The following is a 24,570-nucleotide window of genomic DNA, read 5'->3' as shown; positions in this document are numbered from 1 at the left end:
GTTGGCTAGTGCCTAGCCCTGCAATCCCAGCCTAAGCAATCCACTTCATTGTCAGCATCCATGGAGTGTGGGTGTATTTGGTGGCATAACTGTAACTAGGCCGCAAAAAAATGAAAACGCTTTTATGCTATACATTTCATTACAAATATTTTATATAAGTGTTACACATTTGCCTGTGGGTTTTTACCTGTACGTATATAATTACTATAGTGTGCTCTACTATTGAACCATTTTTCACCACTTCTATTTTTGTGTGTTTGAATTTAGTTGTTAGTTTTCTTTGTATTATGCCACCCCTGCTTGGCCTCCGGACTGCAGTATGTTCTAAATAAATAAAAATAAATACGCGAACTAGCTAAACATGATTTGAACTGGCACTCATTTCATGGGGCAGCCAGGAATGAAAGCCATGCTGAATGAATAAGGTTGTTCGGTTTGCTCAGCATGTAGCTCATCAGTTCTGTGATACATTTTAGCACCCGGGTTCGCCCTCTATTGGTTCTTCGGCATCAATTAAATGCTGTGCGTTGACTCCCTAAATCTATTTCGAATGTGCATCATGTCTGGTTACTGCCATGGTAGTGCAGCATACCAACAAACGACCTGCTTGCTTTATGTAACTTCTTGGTCGCAAATATCCAATGGCAACCGCAATTGTCATTCAAATTTGCGCTCAGGCTACACTATTTTCTGCACAGCCACACCACTCAAGATCAGGCTTTTGCTGCTGCAGAATGTAAGCTAAGGATTGAACATCAAGTTTTGTATTTAGTGAGCCTTAGGGGCGAAATGGTGGTCGTACATGAAATTTCAGTGAAAATGGGAACCTCCGAAATCGCATTCGAGGTAACAATATTCACAGCACAACTTGTGCAGATCAACTCCAAAAATTTTAATATACCATCGTGCGGCACTCAAAATATTGCTTGTTGTTTTACATTGACTTTATGGCGCCTGTGGCGGAACCACGAATAAGCCATTATAACCAAACCTATTCAAAACATTGGTTTATGAAGCAGATTGGAAAGTCAGTCAACATTTTTATCCCTTCATTGTTTTTGAATATACCTTAGTTTCTTGCTCGGCAAGCAATGGGAAATACTGGCTGACATGAAATGACCAGTATGTCACTTCACCTTTATTCTGCAGTATTCTGCTATCTTAACTGATGGTCGCCAAGAATTAAACAGTACCAAAGGACACCATGCGAACAGCGTCCACTGTAGTTGATTGGTGTTGTTTGACCACTGTAAATATTTCTCGTTCATTGTGCAAGAATACGTTTATTTAGCTAAATTTATAAATTTGCCTAATCAATGAGATGCCAATGAAGAAGTTGCGGATGACGTTGAGAAATGATCGATAACAACATTTAAAGCAAGCTGGGATTTGTGAAGACCTATATTTTAATAAAAAGAAAGCCTGTGAAATAAACAATAAAAAAAATATGTGAAAACACGCTTTGACCGTGACAATGCTTCTGCGCACTAAAGATTGCATCAATCTTTGCCCAAACCTCATCAAATAGAGGCACTGTGAATGAGCATCCAAGTATTTTGCTTGACCTGTCAGCATTTATTGGCACGTATGTTTGATTTTTATCAAATGTGGGGTAGTGTGATCTTTAACTGTTCGCTTTCGGAACTGTTGATAGACCGCGACCCAGGTTTGCACATTCGTAATGCAGTTGAACCTCATTAATTCAAACACGCTTAATTTGAATTTCTGGTTTATTCTAACCGACGCAGTGGTCCCGTCAAAGTTATGTGTATTCCAATGGGCGAACATGCCCAGTAATTCGAACATGCAAGCATTTGCAACAGTTAATTCAAACATACCGCGCTCTGACAATGCTCTCAGCAGCGCGCCAAATCATGCGGCATTGCCTCCGATCAGCATTGCTATGACCCCGCCATAGAGGAAAGGCTCAGGAAAAACCCCTCAGCACCGCGCGCGAGAAAAAAACAAACTAACATAAAAAAGTCCTGTGGCGGAAATTTAACCCTCTCTCAAATGGCAAGGTTGCTGTTTTTGCGTTGCGCCCTAATGCCCCAGCCACTTTAGCAGCAAAATGTGTTCCACGGGAGGGATCAGCCCTAGACCAATTTTTCGTGGCTCGCCACTGCGGCAAGCAAGCCGCCAGCAAAGGAGGCCAATAAGAGTGGCCGCTACAGTGACAGCTCTCGCTCACGCTTGTTTTGGTTGGCTTGGCTAGTCTTTTTCGTGCTTGTTTTTTTACAATGACGTGTCTGAACCGAGATGTCTTGATAGAAAGGTTGTTCGAAACAGTGCTTCATATCCGATTCTGACAAGACAGACCCTAAATACAAGGACGCGAAGGCGACACCCAGTACCTCATTCTCCTTGTCTTTTGAACATGGTCATGCCTTAACAGAAGGGAGCACACCTACACGATTATGATCAGTGGCAATGACTTCATCATCTTGATAAGAAATGACTCGTGTGAAGAACGCATGATGAAGAAGGTAAACACAGCGCTGATCTGTCAGCAGACGAAGGAAAAAACACGCGAGCATGCAGAGGGAAACAGCAGCGGAGGCCCAGTTCTGGCCTCGGCAACTCCACTGCTTCCATGGCAGTAGGTGGCAGAGGTAATTAGCACCATCCAGCAAGCTGGTGGGAAAGCCAATCCGCTTCCCTCCCATCCTTCCTTGCAACTCCGCTCCCCTCGCCATGACAGTCTCCACATGCGCCCGCCTCCGTGCCGGCGCCGCTGAGAAAGCCGTATGGTTTTCTTTTGTAGCTTTGTGCTACAGTCAGGTGAATGACAATTTTTCCCTGTCATCAATTTTTCTCGCCTATAGTAGAATACAACTTAAAAGAACAGCAATCGGAAACCAAGGCACATGTACCGCCCAGTCTTGGGTTACTCCACCAGCCGATAACAGACGCAAACTAAATCGTTGTCATGCGGCCATTTCAAAACAGTGTCGTACCTGATACTCTGGAGCGTCTGCTGTTCTTGAAGAGGCTTTTCATTGGCAGAAGCTAGGAGGTGTGCAGCAGACATGGACAGAATGTATGGAGTCTGAGCATTGCACTCTTCAAAAGTCTGCGGTACAGTTCATTTCACTCCTGACCCCATTTTACTCATGAAACTTCACTGCCAACTGAAGCGAAATTTAGCAACAAATAGTTTCAGCGAAGCAAGCGTTTTATTTCACTTCTATAAAGCATTAGGCTTTCACCGTTCCGCTATGATAGATGAGTGAAAACGTGCAAAATTATGCACTTCTAATTATATTTTTGTGGTTACTGCTTTATTTAGGTAACAAGGAAAGTTTGAAGTACGAACTATTTGCAGCCTCGCCGAGGAACAGTGGTTGGCGGTTATGAGAGCGTGGACGGGTCTTCAATGCAGGCTTGAGTTGTATCCGACTATAGCGGGCTTCCGCAGAACTGTTTTGCCGCGACCTAATAGTGTTCTGCAATGTCGAGTAGAGAACACCTTTTCCTAATCTGCCTGTATTTCACTCATATTCATCTTTACCCAGCTGCTCCAAAACGGTCAATTCATGCTCCAAACTTGCTCCAAAGTGCCAAATTTGCTCCTTCCAGAGCTGCTGCAAAACTTCTTTGGCCACTTCCATTCCTGTAAAATGCATTCAGACGCGTATGATAGCGTTTAGCTGCATCAGTATCTACCCCTTTCAACAGTTATTTTGTCTTATTGTTCACTTGCTGAATTCTAACTCTCACCGTAAAATTGATCGTAATAGGCTTTGTGGTAAGTTTATTTGCAGCTACTCTTTCAATTGTCAGCCACTCGAACATATCTAGGAAAAATACTAAACATGGAGTGTTTACACCTATTCAAATATTTTCATAAAAACAATTTTGAAAAATCATTTTGTAAGTGCACTGGAGAATATTGTTAAGGCTGCCACCATGCTGTGAAGCAAGGTGTGAAGACTACTGATGTGAAGACAACTGTTACTTCATCATCGTCACAGAGCCCACGCATGGTAGAGCCAATTTCGGCCGCTCACATATGGCTTTTGAATAATAAAGTGCATTCTAGAAGTCCAGGGTGCCCACTGACTGGAAGAACCAGGAATTCCCAGAGAATTTGTGCTTCTATCGGGGAAAGGCAGCTGTAATTTTATTGAAATGGAACGAAAGTCATGCTAATGCTGACTCGAGTAACAGAGAGGAATCTTATCTAGTGAGGCGAGTCTAGCAGTGCTATTGGAGGAATTAGAGGGCAGTAAATGGGATATAATAGGGCTCAGGGAAGTTAAGAGGACGAAAGAAGCATATATAGTGCTGAAAAGCGGGCACGTCCTGTGCTACCGGGGCTTAGCGCAGAGACGAGAACTAGGAGTCGGATTCCTGATTTATGATTATTAAGCATATAGCTGGTAACATACAGGAATTCTATAGCATTAACAAGAATGTGGCAGGTCTTGTTGTGAAACTTAATAAGACGTACGAATTGAAGGTCATACAGGTCTACACCCCTACATCCACTCATGATGACCAGGAAATCGAAAGCTTCTATGAAGTTGTTGAATCGGCAATGGGTAAGGTCAAAACAAAATACACTATACTGATAGGCGACTTCAATGCCAGGGTAGGCAAGAAGCAGGCTGGAGACAAGGCAGTGGGGTAATATGGCATAGGCACTAGGAATAGCAGGGGAGAGTTATTAGTAGATTTTGCAGAACAGAATAATATGCGGATAATGAATACTTTTTTCCGCAAGCGGGATAGGCGAAAGTGGACGTGGAGGAGCCCGAACGGCGAGACTAGAAATGAAATAGACTTCATACTCTGCGCTAACCCTGGCATCATACAAGATGTGGACGTGCTCGGCAAGGTGTGCTGCAGTGACCACAGGATGGTAAGAACTCGAATCAGCCTAGACCTGAGAAGGGAACGGAAGAAACTGGTACATAAGAAGCCGATCAATGAGTTATCGGTAAGAGGGAAAATAGAGCAATTCCGGATCAAGCTACAGAACAGCTATTTGGCCTTAGCTCAGGAAGAGGACCTTAGTGTTGAAGATATAAACAACAATCTTATGGGCGTCATTAAGGAATGTGCAATAGAAGTCGGTGGTAACTCCGTTAGACAGGATGCCAGTAAGCTATCGCAGGAGATGAAAGACCTGATTAAGAAATGCCAATGTATGAAAGCCTCCTACCCTACAGCTATAAGAACTGGCAGAACTTTCGAAGTTAATCAACAAGCGTAAGACAGCTGACATAAGGAAGTATAATATGAATAGAATTAAACATGCTCTCAGGAACGGAGTAAGCCTAAAAGCAGTGAAGAAGAAACTAGGAATTGGCAAGAATCATGTGTATGCGCTAAGACACAAAGCCAACAGCATCATTACTAATAAGGATAAGATAGTTCAAGTGGCTGGGGAGTTCTATAGAGATTTATACAGTACCAGTGGCACCCACGAACATAATGAAAGAGGGAATAGTCTAGAGTAAATTTACATACCAGAAGTAACGCCGGAAGAAGTAAAGAAAGCCTTGGGAGCTATGCAAAGGGAGAAGGCAGCTGGGGAGGATCAGGTTACAGCAGATTTGTTGAAGGATGGTGGGCAAATTGTTCTAGAAAAACCAGAAGAACGCCAACATAATCTTAATCCATAAGAAAGGGGACGCCAAAGACTTGAAAAATTATAGACCGATCAGTTTACTGTCCGTTGCCTACAAAGTATTTACTAAGGTAATTGCAAATAGAATCAGGAGCACCTTAGACTTCCGTCATGCAAAAAAACCAGGCAGGATTTCGTAAAGGCTACTCAACAATAGACCATGTTCACACAATCAACCAGGTGATAGAGAAATGTGCGGAATATAACCAACCCTTATATATAGCTTTCATTGATTACGAGAAAGCGTTTGATTCAGTCGAAACCTCAGCAGTGATGGAGGCATTATGGAATCGGTGTAAACGAGCTTTATGTAAAAATACTGAACGATATATATAGTGGCACCACAGCCACCGTAGTCCTCCATAAAGAAAGCAACAAAATCCCAATAAAGAAAGGCATCAGGCAGGGAGATATGATCTCTCCAATGCTATTCACAGCATGTTTACGGGAGGTATTCAGAGACCTGGATTGGGAAGAATTCGGGATAAGAGTTAATGGAGAATACCTTAGTAACTTGCGTTTCGCTGATCATATCGCCGTGCTTAGTAACTCAGGGGACCAACTTCAATGCATGCTCACTGACCTGGAGAGACAAAGCAGAAGGGTGGGTCTAAAAATTAATCTCCAGGAAACTAAACTAATGTTCAACAGTCTCTGAAGAGAACAGCAGTTTACGATATGTAGCGAGGCACTGGAAGTGGTAAAGGAATACACCTACTTAGGACAGGTAGTGACTGCGGATCCGGATCGTGAGACTTGTGGGAATGTGCGACTCTCGCGCGTCCCCTGATGTTTTTCCCGCATAGCGCGCCTCCAGATGTGGGGATTTCCGCCGTGTTCTTGGGACAAAGGAACGACAACACAGTAGTGCAAACAATCACAAGGGCATTTATTGCACCTTTCATAGATCAATGCCAGCTAGCCGAGTTGCTATCCACAAAACATGCCGATGGGCGCGCGACAAATCTAGAAGTCCGACTCACCGCGACCGGAAAACGAGCGAATATGTTCGCCCCATGCTGGATCCCAACGCCTGGTCGTTCGCGTGTTCGGTCACGCCAACGGTCGTGCGTTCGAAGGCGGCCACGCGAGGCGGTCTCGCAGAAGCATGGGTCGCCGCGCGCGGGTCGTCCACGCCGTGCGCCGACCCGCCGGGAAAGAGACAGCCTGTCCTCCCCCTGCGCCCCCAAGTAACCCTCGCAGCGGCGCGACACTCGCGCCATCTCTCGCACCGCGCTTCAACCACTTTGACTGCCGCGGGCGCCAGGCCACGCGGCGGGCGAAGCCGCCCTACAGGCGACGAGCTATGCGGGAAAACTAGATCTCAAGGGAGGCGTGAGAGTCACGCATCCCCACAGACTGAAATAATCAGAAGAATAAGAATGGGCTGGGGTGCGTTTGGCAGGCATTCTCAGATCACGAACAGCATGTTGCCATTATCCCACAAGAGAAAAGTGTATAACAGTTGTGCCTTTCCAGTACTCACGTACGGGGCAAAAACCTGGAGGTGAGGACGACGCAAAGAGCTATGGAAAAAGAAATGATGGGTGTAATGTTAAGGGATAAGAAAAGAGCAGATTGGGTTAGGGAACAAACGCGAGTTAATTACATCTTAGTTGAAATCAAGAAAAAGAAATGTGCATGGGCAGGGCATGTAATGAGGAAGGAAGATAACCGATAACCATTAAGGGTTACGGACTGGATCCCAAGAAAAGGGAAGCATAGCAGGGGGTGGCAGAAAGTTAGGTGGGCAGATGAGATTAAGAAGTTTGCAGGGACGACATGGCCACAATTAGTACATCACCGGGGTAGTTGGAGAACTTTGGGAGAGGCCTTTGCCCTGCAGTTGGCGTAACCAGGCTGATGATGATGATGTATGTAGGTTATTTATGTTTACTATATCCAGCCTTGGGAGTGTCAGCCAGTGCCACTCAGTTCCATGATAGGCAGGTGTGGAACGTCCATTTTTGTCCAGTGGTGTGACGTAACACATGCGTTTGGGAAAGCAGCCATGTGGGTAATAAACCCTAGTATGCTACTTAATGGCATCAAGGTAGCTAGGTTCGGGACCCTTGCTATGAATGAATGAGAGGAAGGGAAATAGCAGGGCTTGATTTTTGTTAATCGTGACAATACAAAGCCAACAGGCAATTAAGCCAAGCCAAGCATAGTGGTAATTAGCTCTGGTTGTATTTGGCATGTAGAAAATAATGAGGAATAGTGAAAATTGGAGAAGTGGTGGGCACCAAACCCAGATCCTTCATATTATACATGCGTTGCACTACAAATAGTGCTACCGCAATAGCTGTTTATCCAGCCACTGTCTTGGGTATTTACAATTATTATATCTAGCCCTGGGAGTGTTAGCCAATGACACTCAGCTCTGAGCTAGGCAGGTGTGAAAGATTGTTTGCCCAATGGTATAAGATAAAACGTGAACTTGGGAAAGTGGGCTCATAGCTAATAAACTCTCGTATGTTACCTAATGGCATCAAGGCTGTTAAGTACGTTATTTATTTAAGAAAATCCTCAATGCACGCACACACAGTCTGCGTTCAGTTCAGCCGCACCGCACGTGGCTTGCTCCACCAAACAGCTTCACTTATTCTGTTTTTTGTTGTGGAATCCCGCCATGCCGACCACGCATGCCACCACTTACTCTTTTCCTCCTCCACACACGGTTGCCTGCCGTCTCGTTCCTGCGACTCTACGCCGCCTGGTGTCAACACGGTACTCTCACAGATACCCCCCCTTTTATCCTGTGAAGAGGGCTTCCAAGGCACATGATAAATGCTCGCTTGTTCTACATTAGCGAGGCCTTTCTGTTTGCCTGGGTCTTTAAGTCTGTGGATATTGCATACAATGTGCGCAGCCACTCTGAATGGCCCTCTGCATTGAGGGGCAAACTTGGCTGTGAATCCCATGGCTGCCTTACTCAGCCAGTGCATGTTCCGGAGCACCAAGTGGCCAGCCTGGAAGGTAGCTTGTGTGCGCTTTTTGTTGTAGCGCTTTGCCTGGTTGACTCTTGCCAAAGTTTGGTAGTCCTGTGCAAAAACCAGGCATCTCGAACGCGCACTAGGGCATGAGGCGCAGAAAGGGGCACCTCATGGGTGCCAGCTGCTTGATTACGATGGCTCCACGGATTCTGTAGTTCCTGTTTGTAGCACAAGAAGGCAGGTGTAAGTCAAACTTTATTTGTCAGTACAGCTTATACATCATCAATCACGACATCATCAATAAAACCGGCAACATAAACTAAGCCATACAAAACAAGTCAAGCTATAGACAAGGCATTAAATTTACACACCAATATCTTATATCAGTCATGGTCTTTTTATTGCTAGTTGCAAGAGATAAATCACTAGGTACATATTTCATTAAATATAGCTGGTACATCGTAATTGCCCATCTTTTTACCATAAATAGTATAGACCCATGGTTTAACGAAACGTTCTGTTTTCCTCAATGTGATATTTTTTTTTAACATGTGTTTTATATTCATTTGAATAATAATACCGCATCAACACAACAAAATAAAACAGTTGATGAATTTGAAGGATGCCTAACTCATCACATTTCTCTTTCATGTCAACCTAGTGTAGTTTGCTGCCATAAGATATACAGTCGAACCTCGATATATCGAACAGCGTGGTGATAGCAAAATAGTTCGATATAGCCAGAATTCGATATATAAAATCACGTAGGAAACGCGTAAAAGACTAGCACAAATAAATCAATGAACTAATCGTGGCGCAATAGATACGCACATGAAGCTTCAAACAAAGTATTTATTTTGTTCACTGAATGTATTGAAGCAGCGTAGCCTGTTTCATATTGGCAACCGCGTGCTTGACCACGGCGTCCTCAACATAGTCCAAACGGTCCGCAAGAGACAGTCCAGTGCCTTCTATTGCACCGCAGTAGCGGCGTACAACGGCCAAAGCAGCTACAGCCTCAGTTGCAGTAGGGAGCTGGGCAACATGAGCGCTTGCTGGATCATCCTCGGCAGCGTTTTCTTGGCCGCTCAGCAGTCGCTTCTGCCGCGATCTCCACGTCTGTTAACTCCGCCACTGTTCCGGTGCTGTCGTCACTGCCAACGAAGTCCTCAATGCACAAGCTGTGTGGCTCAGCACCGACAAAGTGCTCCAACTGGCTCCAGGTTTCTTCGAGCTGGCATTCTTCCGGGCCTTACGTCGATAAACCATTTGTACAGCGCCTTCTCGACGTCTTCAAAGGCAGCTTTGCGCACCCGCCGCGCGCCTGAGTGCTGGTTCTGTTCCGCCTTGGCCTTTATGTCACTCTTGTTTTTCAGCAGAGCGCTCAAAGTACTCCTTGGGATGTTGAAAGCTTCGGCGACGCTCGACTTTTTTTCTCCATTTTCAACGTGCTGTATCACTTCCAATTTCGCAGCAAATGTCAGGGACGTTCGCTTCTTCGCGTTTGCAGCCATCACACCAACCACGACAGGCCACGACAACCACAGGCCGACGCATGCCAGTGGTTGGGGCATTAGGCGCGCGCCGAAGCTTTCTGGCGCGTGCCAGTGGTTGGGGCATAACAATGACTGGCGTAGCACAAGCGGCAGCACCATGCAGCACCGAGACGCACGTGTCGTTGACGTTGTCAAACTAGCCAACCTGGCCAAGCCACAGCCACGCCAAGCCGCCGCATGCGTACGCCGTTCAAATGGCGCCCTCGGCGCAACCGATGTGGGCAGCTGTCGTACGCAGCAGTTTGGAACGCCCATCGCACCACCGCTATCTTCGAAAGTGTTGCGGGAAAGCTCACCTCCTGTCAACAGAGTGCACTTGGTCTGGGGTGATGGAGTTCGATATATCCATTTTACATCCGGCCCCGTTCGAAATAAAAAATTTAAAATGCATGCGATTTTCCACGTGATATAGAAAGTGTTCGATATACGCAATAATTCGATATATCCGTGTTCGATATATCGAGGTTTGACTGTAGTGTTTACAAGCGGTAGGCACTGCTTCAAGGATGACGACGACGAGTTTAGTTCAAGCCGTGTGCCCGGATCGCCTGAGCAGTGTGGCCTCTCGCTGCGAGCTGTGTGGCTCTCTGACAGCTTCATTAATTACCCCAGAACACCTATCGACAATTTGGTGGAGGTGCTGGGCCCTTTACCGACCTGGAACTTCGCAGCCAGAAGCTCCCTCTCGTCTCTGCCATGCCTGAGGACGCCACGCAGCCCACTCCTGCCTAGGCATCGCCTACCCTCTGCTCCTGTTCTCTATGCCAACGAGATCCTCCTGTCTTCAGTGGCACTGATTATCACGACATGGAGGATTGGCTCTCGTCATATGACCGTATAAGTGCTCATAACAAATGGGATGTCACAGCTAAACCGACTAATGTCATCTTCTGTCTTTCTGGAGTCGCTAATCTCTAGTTCCGGAATCATGAATGCACCCTTTCCACCTGGACAGCATTCACGCATTCTTTCAAAGAAGTCTGGTTGCCCTGCTGTGCACAAGCTTCGCGCGGAACAGTGCTTGCATGGTCACGCTCAGCAAAAGGCTGAAAACATTGAATATGTAGTTATTGTATATGTATATGAAAACATTGAATATATGTAGCTACATTGAATATGTAGTTGACCTTTGCCGGCGCATTAATTCTGCTATGCCCAAAGCTGAACAGATAAAAAATTTCCTGAAAGACATAGAGGATGACATCTTCTAAATGTTCTTGGTGAAAAATCCTCAAGCGGTTGACGACATGATTACACTGTGCCAGAGCTGCAACACGCTCTGCAAACAACGCCTTACTACACGCCGAGCTGTCATGCCGGACTACACGATTTTGGCCCTAACTGACAGTTCCAGTGCTGCTCCCGCCCACTACTCATTGCCTGATCAAATAAGATAATTTGTTCGTGAGGAAGTTGCGTGCCAACTATCACTTCTGCCTGCTATCCAGTCGTCTTGAGTCGTCTTTGTTTCCGAACTTCGATGGGTCATACACGAACAAGTCAGCGACGCATTACCCCTCCCTAATCAGCCACCTCCAGCGCCGGTTCCACTCATGTACGCTGCTATCGTCGCCAGTGTAAGACCTCCACCTGCAGTTGTGCATTACACAGCCACAAGCAGCTTCTACATGTCGCATTCTGAAGCTCTGAGCTACAAGCCCCGAAGTGGCTTCAGCGTGTATCCACAACCGCTCCACCTGGTTCAGCTTTGAGCACCCCAACCAAGGCCCCCTGTTCACAATTCATGGCGTACCCAAGACAACTGGCCCAACTGCTACACGTCTGGCTTTGCTGGCCATGTGGCACGGTTCTGCCTCCGGCAGAGTTGGTACCGTCCCGATACTGCAAGACCATAAGGGCATGCTCCTGACTCCCAGTCCCGCTATGCTCCACCAGTACCACCCTTCGCTTCCTCTTCCCCGAAGCTTCAGCACCCGTTGGCCTCCATCTCCCCCTCGATGTTCACTTTCCCCCATTATCTGCTGCCCTTTAGTTTTCTTTTTAGGAAAACTAAAAGGTGCACTTCCGGAGGCAAGAACTGTGATCTCATCGAACTGCTCAAGCCCTCGTTTATTCCCTGCGAGCGTCATTGAAGTCTACACCAAAGGTATCGCCATTCACCCGCTTGTCGACATGGGTGCTGCAGTGTCAGTGATTGCCGATCAGCTTCGCCGTACACTCCAAAAATTTGCGACGCTGTTTTCTGCCATTTTGCTACGTACAGCAAGCACTCAGCCAATTGAGCCTTTAAGAACATGCACCTTCCGTGTCGCCATACAAGACAGTTTTTACCACACTGAGTTTGTTGTTCTTCCTCACTGCTCTCGTGCCATCATTCTAGGATGGGACTTCCTGCCATTTCATCACGCAGTTATTGATTGTGCCCATGCAGAACTAGTGCTGACTCCATTTTGCAGCAATCTTTCTCAAGGTTTGCCTCTGTTTTCTGCTCGAGTGTTTGTCACCACCGGCACTGATATTCCTCCTTTTTCTTCTGCCCGTGCGCCTGTTTCCTGTGCTGCTTTCAACGATTCAACAGTTCTATTCACGCCGTTTTAGCTTGCTGCACGCCATTATTCCTTCTTGCTTCCCTTTGATCTCCTTCCCATTCACCAGGGCTCCAGTGCACTTTACGTTTTTAATCCGTTTTCGTGTCCGTCAAGCTCGCCTCATGGCAAGTGCCTCGGTTCTGCTGACGAATTTGACGCGAGCTGTGTCTGCGATGTGCCTGATGACTCAACTTCTCTTCAGGTTGTTGCCATGGCTCTTCCTGTCTCAGTTCACAGACACAGGCTGTTTCAGTGAACACTTTCAAGAATCTTAAAAAATTGCTTTTTTGTGATAGCAGAATTCTAGTCCATGAGCTGGTCTACTCGAAGAGGCAGACATTACGGGTGTAAAAAAAATGAAATGCATAGTCGACTAATTAACAAACATTCATTCACAAAGTTTTTAACTAATAACCTTTTGTCACATATTGCAATTTACAAATTCTAGCAGGTCAAGCTGCAAGGCATATCCACTTGAAGATAGTCGTGTGAATGACACCATTTACGAGATATGTGCTGTTAAACCTTACTTATCAAAACATTGTTTTAGGCATTGAAGCAGGAAAGTAACTGGAATGTCAATGCATTTCTCCACGAAGCTTGGGAATTAATATCTCGAAACTGGTGTCATCTTGAGAATTTGTTCCACACCTCCAGGCCACTGGAGAGTAATGATTCTGGAGCAATGATCCTGGAAGCATGGACCACAATTCTCTTCAACACATTCACTTGTGGTTTCATGAAAATGGTAATCTCAAACTGCCTGGGCAACACTGAAGATGATGCGCTGTGGGCCAGCAACGACAATGAACCAACAAGGGGCCAGCAGCATGCAAATAAAAATGAATTTTTATATCGCATACATGCTTTTAATAAAAGATAAAGTACTGATCACAATTTTTGGGTTACTCTCTGCATATTAATAAGAAATTCGGTTCTTCAAAAAAAAAGAAGAAAAGAAAAAAGCAATTTGTCAGCTCTTTTTATCCTTGCATGTGAACCCTCCTGCCAAATTGATGTCAGCTTCTGTGGGAAAAGAAAGGCTTTTTTAATGGTATAACCAATGCCATATTTACTCCCATCTCTCCCTTCCTGGTTGTTGTGTATCCTTTTTATTTATTTTTATTTATTAGTTACCTGCATCGCCCCGTAGGGCATTACAGCAGGGAGGTTACAAACTTGAATCAATACATCAACAAATTATTTCAACGCGAAATTATTTCAATTTCTTTTGATGCTGTGAATTGCTCCTAACTTGCATGAGCAAGTTTCCTTTCACTGAAACTTTTATTTATGAGCGATGTATTGTGTCAATTCCTCTGTCCATTGTCTGATCATGCTGTAGATGAAATTAGTGTAGATGAAATACAATTTGTGTTTATAGCCAACAGGATGTGATTTTTGTCCTTAATGACCTGAGTACTGGTCAGATTTGTTAACTGCGTGTGCCGCTGTGTCTTGTGCAGGCATACAGCCGAGTCTATTGGATTGGGCACATCATCTACCTGAGCTGGATGCCACTATCAGTGGTTGTGATGAAGGCTCTACCCAGGCCACCACAAGCACCTGCCAAGAACGAGTGATGCAACTCGCTCACGAGGCCCTGTTTGGTTTTCTTTTTTTTATTGGGAAGGTGTAGCTAAATGCGAGCCTGTCATAGAAAGGTTTGCCAGCAGTTTTGAAGCTTTGAGGAAGGATGTACACAAATAGTCTCCGCCATTTGCAAACATGACACATTTAATCTTCGGACTTTTGTTGCTGCATGCAGTGAAGTCGCAGCATAGCTCGTACCTGAACCTGAAGTGTGTACAACAGCCAGTACTGTGCATCATTAGGTGGCTCTTAGCTTGCCTGTTGTTTTGTCCTGTTTTTGGGTTCAGGTGCAAACTGTGTTCCGACACATCAAGTGGCACATCAGTGCCAAGATGTGCCAACATGGAGCATGACTGTAGCGTGAACAAATGGATGTTGCTATGCATTGCGACTTCTTCATCCCCAAGTGTGCTGAGCAGCCGAGCAGCTCATTTGTTTAGTAAAACAATGAACAGAGCTAGTTGGTAGACGTTCACGATTGTATTGCGCCAAGTGTTATACTGACAGAAGAACTAAAGAACGAACAAAAAAGGAACAAAAGCTTGTGCCATGCACATCCACATTTATGTTCGTTCTTTAGTTCTTCTGTCAGCGTAATACTAAGTGCAGTACAATCATAAGCACATTTGTGCTGAGGCCACTCAAGTCTCCTCACACGAAAAAACATCTTCAATGTTGTGGACTACTTTTTGTTCGCTGCTGCAAGTTTGCATGGTTGTGCTGTTGACATTGTGTTGCTTCTTGTTTCCTATCGAGTGCCTTGGTTTGTGCCCCCTTCTTGACCACCGCTTTCGAGGTGGTCACGTGGACCAAATTGCTTGTCTAACTGAAGGGCTGTGTTTGTGCTCAGAGCTGTGAATTCTGTCCAGGTACTTGTGCATTGTTATGACTAAGGTATGGACACACTTTCTATCGAGATGGCTGCATTTTGTTCTCTGGTTATGCGGAATATACCAGAGGGAGCTAGATACTTAGGTCTTTTCAATCAGCAGTTCATTTAGGTGCATCGTTGTAGGAAGTGTCTCAACTTTAGCTCAGCTGAAAGTAGCGGATCCTATAAAGGCAGCTGAACTACTTTTATAGCAGTGCACTGGAGTCGACCTGTTCCCTGTAAATAGAATCGATAGCGTAGGGCTTCGTTGCAATCTCCACAGAGTTGTGGCTGTCTCTTGATGGGATACCATACTCGAGCAGCAAAATGGTTTCCTCGTAGCTGCCTTGTTATAGTGTCAGCAGATGGGTGCAGCTATGGTTCACTCTCACTTTTCAGGGATTGAGTGCTGTGATGGCGGCAGCCCCTTCTTGCCTTGACTAGGTGAATTTTGTCTTGCTCCAGGTGGTAGGATATTATCATGATAGTAATACCGAGACCAGGCGTAGATTCCAATAAATAATTTTCACCACCAGGACAATGTTTTACTCTGGCCATTGTACGAGGCAAATGTTAGATCACATATACCCGGGTGCCATTGTGGCAAGCCTTGCACATCATGCATTGGGGAGCTCACTCCTTGTCGTAGCCTTTTTCTGAAACTGGCCTGGTATGGTGAGACTCATTCTGCGCTTCAATGTGCTCTGTGCCAGTAGCTTTCCAACACCTTATGTGCACATGCAGCATTTAAAGTTTGTACTTGGCTGCCACGCAATGCAATGCATCTGGCAGCTTGGCACTGAGTTTGCCTCAGTGCCAAAAATGTTGACAAGCACGCAAAGACCTTTCATTATGCTGGAGTGCAAATTGATGATAATGATATAGACAAGCTGCTAAGTGGCACTGAGTTTGCTGAACACTCACAGCATGTTGCCCCGATATCAGCTCTTTTTTTTTTCCTCTCATTTTTCCTCCTTTTTTTTCCTCTCTCTCTCCTATCAGCTCTTTTTTTTTTCCTCTCTTAATAGGCCTTTTATTTCATTTGTGATGGAGTGAAATGTGCTGGTGCTAGTTTGGACTGAACCAATATGCAGTCAAAATTGCAAAGCAGCCCTGTCAATTCGATAAGTTCGCCTTTGTAAAGCATTGGCCTCCCTTCTTCAGGGCTTGCTGTACAGCCTGGCAGATTTTGTCAAGAAATAGCCTGTAGTCTCTTAGCACATAAAGAGGCAGGACATGTTGATGTTTCTTCACTGACGAAGCTTTGGCACCCTTTGCAGGTGACACGCAATAGAAAAGCATTAAGTTTTGTTTAAATAATATGCCTATGCAAGTATAGTGGAAAAGCATCACATCGTTGCACTGGCACTTGGTGACTGGCTATGAGGCCGAGACACCTTTTGAGTCAATCTTACGCATTATTTGCTCCTTCTCACTGTCATAATTCTGTGTGGTGTGTTTCAAAATTGGCTGGTGCTTGCTGTTCTTATTAGCATTTGTGTGGTTGCAATTTTAATGGCACTAGAGTTGGCAATGCAGTGTGGGTGATAAGGAGCAGCACAGAATGCCAAAATGGTGCTGTGGCAGCTTATGGTGTCCATTTTCTTCATGCATGTTGAACCACAGCTGCCCTGCATTGCTGGAGTATGCTGAAGGCTTGCCTGCCTTATTGGTCCATTAACTTTGATTTTGACGCAGTTGGTTTCTCACGATCATATTCGTTCTCTTGTGCAGTATTACACAGCATACATGAAGGTGCCTTAATAAATAATAAAAGTTTTGTTTTGACTTGTGGATGCTGCCTGATGTTTCATTATGTATTCAACAGCTGGCTGGTAATCGGGCCCTTTGTTGGATGCCAACATATACCTTTTGTATTTAGTAGATGTAGTAAATTTAGCTTAAGGTATAAAGGTATCTAGACTATCACTAGGTACCCACTAGACTACCACTAGGAAACCACTAGGTATGCCTAGTGGGTTTGCACCGATTGTCAAAGTTAGCACAAAATAGGGCGTGGCACTTATGAGTGTCTTGCAGAATTTGCATTCTAGTTTCACTTTGTACTTGCCAGTCAAAGAAATGGTAGATCATTGAACAGCAGGTAATATTACATTCCGGATAGCCCGCCAACTGTCATTGGCCGCTTTCAGCTTTTGCATAAATACTTCCAGAAAGTATGCTCGCAACAGAGTTTGGGAGCACTTGGCAGTAAACAGAGAATTAAACCAGCAAACTTGATGCAGAGGCAAGAAGTGCGCAGGATGACGCTGCTTTAGAATCGTCCTGGGTACTTGTCTCTGTTTATGCATAAAGTTTGCTGGTTAAATTTTTTTTACCATGTTCAAACTAACCCAGCACTTAGCCTTGCTAAAGGCAGTGACCCATATTTGGCAACATATTCGTATTTCACATATTAATTAGAAGTAGTTCAAAAAGCATGAAAAAAAGGCAGAACCCGTCTCACAATGACTGTCAACAAATGCAATTAGCATTCAAGCCATGTAGCCAAACACCCTATTGCTAAAGTCACGTTTATTTCAGATATGTAGCAGTCATTCTGAGACTTCTATTGCTTCGGCTACGTGCAACATAAGCTGTGTCCGGGATCAGCCTACTTTGGTATGGCACTTGCTTGCCAAGGTCGCCCATGAGAATTAGTGTGATGATGACTATGATGATGATGCAGTGGCAACAATAGAATGACGAAGGAATAGCATCAATGGAAAGAGAGACAATTTCATGTAGTCGCCTGCAGAACAACACCATGACTAAATGGCGCCGTGACGCAGGCCCAGACGTCTTCTCAGCGGGTGGTCTCTACTCAACTCCAGCGCGTGTTACTCCCGCGGTCGGTCGCCCTGAGGGGCAACGTTTTGTCGGTTTTGCTCGGCCTTTGTCTTTCAAGAGCCGCCGAGACCTGCTGGACGGCCCAGGTTTGGCTTTCGTGGTCATAGCATTCCGCCGCAGCCGCGAGTCGTGGCGGAATCGTTGTACTTGTCGAAGCCTCACTGGGGAACTTGGTGCAATCCCATAGGATGTGCGTCAGGGTGGCCCTCTCCCGCTGGCACACACAGCACACATCACTCACATATAATTTAGGGTATAGATGAGTCATTAACACTGGGGTGGGTAAAGAACCAGTTTGCAATTGTCTGAACAGCACCACCTCCACTCGGCTCAGCCCCGGGTGCGTGGGTGGGAAAGTCCTTCGAGCCAGACGGTGGAACTGTGTAAGTTCGTTGAACATCGTCATGCGGTCCTTGGCACTACACCATGTTGGACGGTCGGTTGCAGCAGCGCGGTTGGTTAGCGCTCGCGCCACTGCGTGTGCCGTCTCGTTGTGGTTATCGTGCTTCTCGGACGCATCGTTGCCCGCGTGCGCCGGGAACCACTTGATTCTAACATACCGATGCTGTCGTTGCAGGTCAGCCGAGCACAGAACGCGCACAGCCTCACCACACACTTTGCTCTTTGCATAATTTCACACTGCACTTCGGGAATCGCACAACACCGTCTGGCACCTGGGGTCGGCAATGGCTAGGGCAATGGCCACCTCCTCCGCCTGACACGCCTCGCGGACCCGCAAGCTCGCCGCTGCCCTCGTCGCGCCGGACGACGCCTTGATGGCGGTAGCTACGAACGCTGCGCAGTCTCCCTGGTATTCTGCCGCATCCACGAACCTTGCTTGCTCGTCCTTGGCGTGAAAGTCGATGAGGGCCTTGGCCCTCGCCACTCTTCTGTCCTTGTTATACTCCGGGTTCATGTTTCTCGGGATGAGGTCCACCCGAATCCGGCGAATCAATAGAAAGAAAAAGGCGATATGGCGATGGCGGCACTTGGAGGACGTCTGTGAAATGACAATGACGGCACGAGGACAATGGACGGCGATGAGTGTATGATGACAGCCAGATGACGAAGCTGGGTTTACAACAATGGCATAGTCACGCTACTACAGAGCCCTTCCTCCACATGGAAGAAAATGAAAGCATAATGCCAGAGAAAATAAAGTGAAGTATTGCAATCTGTAATAGTTTACAGGATGAAAAGTATCCCTGAGAGTTCATAATTTTCAGTGAGGAGGCGTTGATGCATTTGTGAGATGTTTGCGGTGACGTTCAGAAAATGAAAAGAAGGTTTGGGGCATTAGGGGCACCCACGCTATTTTGAAATTTAGCATTAAGGGCATGCAAAACCCAAACCCAAAGAGATTGTTTGGATTAGGCGCATGCACTGTGGCAGGACTCTAATCATTAAGGCCCCTTATCTTTGGGTCCCCTATTCTGAAACAGCCTAATGAATGCATGATGGTGGTATAATGACAGTGGTGGCCACGGTGGCATGACAACGATGATATGACAAGGACACAACAATATGACGGCATGACGAGGGCATAATCACGAATGATGACAGCATAATTATGTTGAAATGACAGAGAAGGAACGATGAAAGCATGTCGGTGACGGGATGACTACAATGGGATGGTTTTGTGAAGTGATGACAAGAGAGAGGAAAGTTTATTTACAGAAAGGTAGAGAGGTCGGCCTGAGCTATAACTTGCTCAGACCAACCTCAGCCTGCTACTCTACACCGGGGAAAAGGGACGAGGAGGGAAAGAGCTGATGAATGATGATGATGGTATAAGGAAGAGATGCGTATATACAAATTCACAAAGTTGTGGCATCTCTAAGGCCGTGCTTCCAGGCCAGTGGCTCTGAAGTGATGACGGTGAATTTCAACAGTGTGATGATGACACAATGTGTGGGGTGACGATGTTAGAATCGCGACAACGGAACGACCATGTAGATGATATGACAATGGATAGATGATGACAGTAGCAAGATAACTGTATCAGAACAATGCGATGATGAGTGTATGACGACGATGGCATGACTTTTGTATGATCATGCAGACTATGACGATAATAGCGCAACGCCGACAGCATGATGGAAGTCGGATGTGAAAATAGAATCGCAATAATGAAACGACTATATGACACGAATGAATGATTACGACTATGACAACGACGCAATGACTACGATGGCAAGCTAACGGTATCAGAACAATGGGATGACAATGAGTACACGCGTATTACAGGAGGTATTCAGAGACCTGGATTGGGAAGAATTGGGGATAAGCGTTAATGGGAAATAACTTAGTAATTTGTGATTCGCTGATGATATTGCCTTGCTTAGTAACTCAGGAGACCAATTGGGATGCATGCTCACTGACCTGGGGAGGCAAAGCAGAAGGGTGGGTCTAAAAATTAATCTGCAGAAAACTAAAGCAATGTTTAACAGTCTCGGAAGAGAACAGCAGTTTACGATACGTAGCGAAGTGGCACTGGAAGTTGTAAAGGCACTGAAAGTGGTAAAGGAATACATCTACTTAGGGCAGGTAGTGATCGCAGATCCGGATCATGAGACTGAAATAATCAGAAGAATAAGAATAGGCTGGGGTGCATTTGGCAGGCATTCTCAGATCATGAACAGCAGGTTGCCATTACCCCTCAAGAGAAAAGTGCATAACAGCTGTGTCTTACCCGTACTCGCGTAAAGGGTAGAAACCTGGAGGCTTATGAAAGGGTTCTACTTAAATTGAGGACGACGCAATGAGCTATGGAAAGAACGATGGATGTAATGTTAAGGGATAAGAAAAGAGCAGATTGGGTAAGGGAACAAACGCGAGTTATTGACATCTCAGTTGAAATCAAGAAAAATAAATGGGCATGGGCAGGAGATGTAATGAGGAGGGAAGATAACCGATGGTCATTAAGGGTTACGGACTGGATTCCAAGGGAAGGGAAGCGTAGCAGGGGGCGGCAGAAAGTTAGGTGGGCGGATGAGATTAAGAAGTTTGCAGGGACGACATGACCACAATTAGTACATGACTGGGGTAGTTGGAGAAGTGTGGGAGAGGCCTTCGTCCTATAGTGGGCGTAACCAGGCTGATGATAATGATGAATATTCAAAGCAAGTAATGTCTTTAATGAAATTGTTGAAAAGAAGTTGAGTTTCGGCTTCAGATGCGAGCAGGAGGGGTTGGAAAAACATTCATTACATTTCAGTGGTTTAAGATGGAAACTTAATTCTTTTTGCAAAATGTTCTTGAACGAGAGAGCTTAGAATATTAAACGTGCTATAACTGATAGTTTTTCAGAATATCCGTTTATGAAGTTGGTGACATGCCTTAAGAAAGAAGTGATATCGAAAAATTATTGAACATATATGTTGCAACATTTTATATAGTAACACCTAAGAACGTAGAAAAGCCTTCAAATTTGCCTTAAAAGCCTGCGGCATGTACCCCAAGAATCAGTCACAATCAGACAACTTAAAACTGTGCTTGTCACTATCGTTTTGTTTTGAGAATTGCTTGTTTTCCTGACCACAAGTTCGGTATATAATGTAATTCAATTGTTAACTCGCGCACTTGGTGGTACTTTGTGTTTCACCTCCAACACGAAAGGCCAAAATATTCTTACATGCATTCAATAAAAAAAATGCGGCAGAGACCATCTAACAAGGACTGTCGACGGTGTGCAAATGGGTTTGAGCCAGGTTCACCCTACTAGGGACGGTCAGGAAAGAGCATGGCGCTCGTGCATTCCGCTGCGCACAAAGGCGCTACGGCAGGGTTCGTGGACTCGCCGACATATCGCAGAGAAAGCTCCGGAATCAGATCGCTAAAGAACACCTGTTTGTTAACCCGATATGCAGCACAGTGCGATAGTCACGGCGTCGGAGCAAAGGTGCCAGGTGACCAACTTGTTGCGGGCCTATGAGCACCAGCCGCGGCGTTGAAGCCTTCAGCGGACGAGAGCTCGGGTTGAGAGGGCGCAGGGGTCCCACCACTCGGGAGGGCAATCAGGGAACGTATGGTGACGTAGGCTCGCGCGGTGTCTCAACACAGGAGGGAGAAGTACCGTTTGCGCGGGAAACTAGCCCCGGCGCACTAGCCGTGTCCGCCATGTTGCCAACGCGGCGGTGGTTCCCGGAGATTTGGCTAAGCAGAACGCGCGAAGTGGGGAATTAGGCGCGGGAAGGCACCTGGATTGCCACATTCCTTTCTCCTAAAGACAGCGGCTAAAGACAGAGGCTGACTGGTGCCATGTGGGATGGTCGATTCAGCCAAAGGGTGTAGCAGCAGTAGCATCGACGTCGCATCAGAATTACGCAGCCGCTGACGTCTGCCCGAGGCAGGTGCCGCTGGCGCCGGCACAAGCTTTTATGCAGTCTCATTGACCTCTCACAATCAAGAGGAAACACACAAAGACACAACGCGCACACCACAACTTTTCAGGCACCACAACATAACTGGCCAGGACATTACGGGACAAGTATTTGTGCCAGAAACAGGACCCCAACGGCACGGAATATCTTTATGCGGGCAAGGATAATCCGGAGTTGGGCCAACTGCTCCAACTCTCCGACCTCAAGGCGGCCCTGGCCAAGATGCGCGGGGCACTGCGCTATTGTAATCGGACCGCTGACACCCGTTGTTGCAACTGGGTCGCAAGCCCCAAGGGTAGCGTTGGCCAGGCGGCCTGGGGCACAACTGGAAGCATCCGAAGGTCCTGGCAAAGCATGAGTCGACTGCCAACAGAACAACTTGTTTATTCTAGCTAGCATCGCAAAAGAGCGGCCGGTCAGGTCGACCGAAGTGGAGAGACGGGAGAGCACGTTACTCAACAGAAGAAATCAGAGCCTCTCTCTTGGCGTCCGGGGGCAGCTGCTTTTATACTCTCGGAGTCGAGGGCAAGAAGGAGTGCCTCGTCAGAGGCACACGTGGTGACGCCACGGACATGCTGAGAGACACGTCGAGACGAGTGTAGTGACGCATCCGCCGGGCCGGCGCCGTTCAGACCTCCTCGCTTCTCACTTGGGGAGCTCCTCTCCCCGGCTGCCGCGCTTTGACAAGCGTGGGCGCCAACATGCACACACACACACGCACACTTGAAGACACGTGGCATTGAAACATGCCTGGACGCGCTTGGCGGGAAGGCGTCGCGGCGGCGATGAACGAGCCAAAATGTCCGCCGCTTTGAACGAAGCCCCGACGTCCGTTGCATCCGCGCCGGCTATACCGCGCGTCGTAGGCGAAACGTAACAGACCGCCTCGCCGGGAGATCCCGATGGTCAGGGGACTGCATCCGCTGTCCGGAGGGATGTCGCTAGATGATGCTCTACCGAAGTCGGTCGTCCCTCGGCGTTTCTTGAGCGCAGCGCACAGAGAAGGCCTCGTTCTCACGTTCAGGTTCACACAGGACACTGCAAAATGACTTCGGGAGAGTTGCCATTTTCTCTCGTTCCCAGCAAGCGTTAGAACTACGCCGAAACTCATCCGCTCAGTCAGCAAGCACGGCACAACCCTCACTAAGCCATGCCAGGCTCTTTCCCCCCTTTTTTTCTACTGCCTAGTTACTTACAGTAGTCTAGCAGCACTCAGAATGCGTCCACAAATTGGAAAATTGCACTAGAAAGCACATCATGACATTGAAACACTAAACAAAAGCAATATGTTAAAAATCCTGCCTCAGGAAGAAAAACATCAGTAACAAACAACTCTGAGGCTGATTCCTACGTTAGGGGCTTCGACTTAAGCCATCGACGTTACCGTTGAGACTTCCCTTTTTGTAACGCACCTCAAAGGACTATTGTTGCAAAGCGAGGCTCCAGCGCAGGAGGCGGCCATTTGTGGAACAAATGGTCTGCAGCCATTGGAGAGGGCAGTGATCCGTTTCGAAGCATGCGAAGCGGAGATCGCAGCGAGCGACCGCACACCAGCTCAGCTGGCGAAAACCCCGTAGCCGCATGCGGCGCGGTCCTCAATGCAAACATCACCCCAGGCAGAAACAGCTCCCAGTCAGTTTGTTGTTCAAACCACAATGCTCTCAACACGCGCTTCATGACGGAGTGGAGCTTCTCAAGGGAATTCGACTGTGGGTGGTACACTGAGCTGTGTAACAGCTTTACCCCGCACCTTTCGAGAAAGGCTGTCGTCAAAGCGCTAGTAAACACTGTGCCCTGATCTGATTGAATTTCCGCAGGAAAACCAACTCGCGCAAATATGGACAGTAGTGCATTGACTATCTCAACTGAGCTGAGTTCTTTAAGCGGCACTGCTTCAGGGAACTTTGTCGCTGCAGGCAGATCACAGTCAAAATGTGTCTGTACCCCATGGTTGTTACCGGCAGAGGTCCCACTGTATCAATAACGAGCCGTCTATAAGGCCCCGTAATGATAGGTAAAAACTTCAACGGCGCCCTCGATTTGTCCCCTGGTTTGCCCACCCGCTGACAGGTGTCACATGTCTTCACAAAGTGGTCTGCGTCCCGAAAACACCCTGGCCAATAGTACTCTTGCAAGAGACGGTCCTTAGTTTTCTTAACTCCTAGGTGTCCGGACCACGAACCCCCATGCGACAAGCG

The 24,570-nt window shown here is 46.7% G+C and overlaps 1 protein-coding gene across 1 annotated transcript in view; it reads left to right on the top strand.

Moving 5' to 3' along the window:
- nes (lysophosphatidylcholine acyltransferase 3 protein nessy) overlaps positions 1-16,934 on the top strand; it is a 281,768-nt gene extending 264,834 nt beyond the window's left edge. Inside the window, exon 12 of the mRNA XM_065426665.2 lies at positions 14,143-16,934. Within this exon, the coding sequence (XP_065282737.1) occupies positions 14,143-14,259 (117 nt within the window). The 3' untranslated portion in view covers positions 14,260-16,934. The remainder of the gene's footprint in view (positions 1-14,142) is intronic.
- Positions 16,935-24,570: the final 7,636 nt, after the last annotated feature.

The sequence above is a fragment of the Dermacentor albipictus genome, chromosome 2 (genome assembly GCF_038994185.2).
Source record: "Dermacentor albipictus isolate Rhodes 1998 colony chromosome 2, USDA_Dalb.pri_finalv2, whole genome shotgun sequence".
Lineage (NCBI taxonomy): Eukaryota > Metazoa > Arthropoda > Arachnida > Ixodida > Ixodidae > Dermacentor > Dermacentor albipictus.
This window is presented reverse-complemented; position numbering and strand designations above follow the sequence as displayed.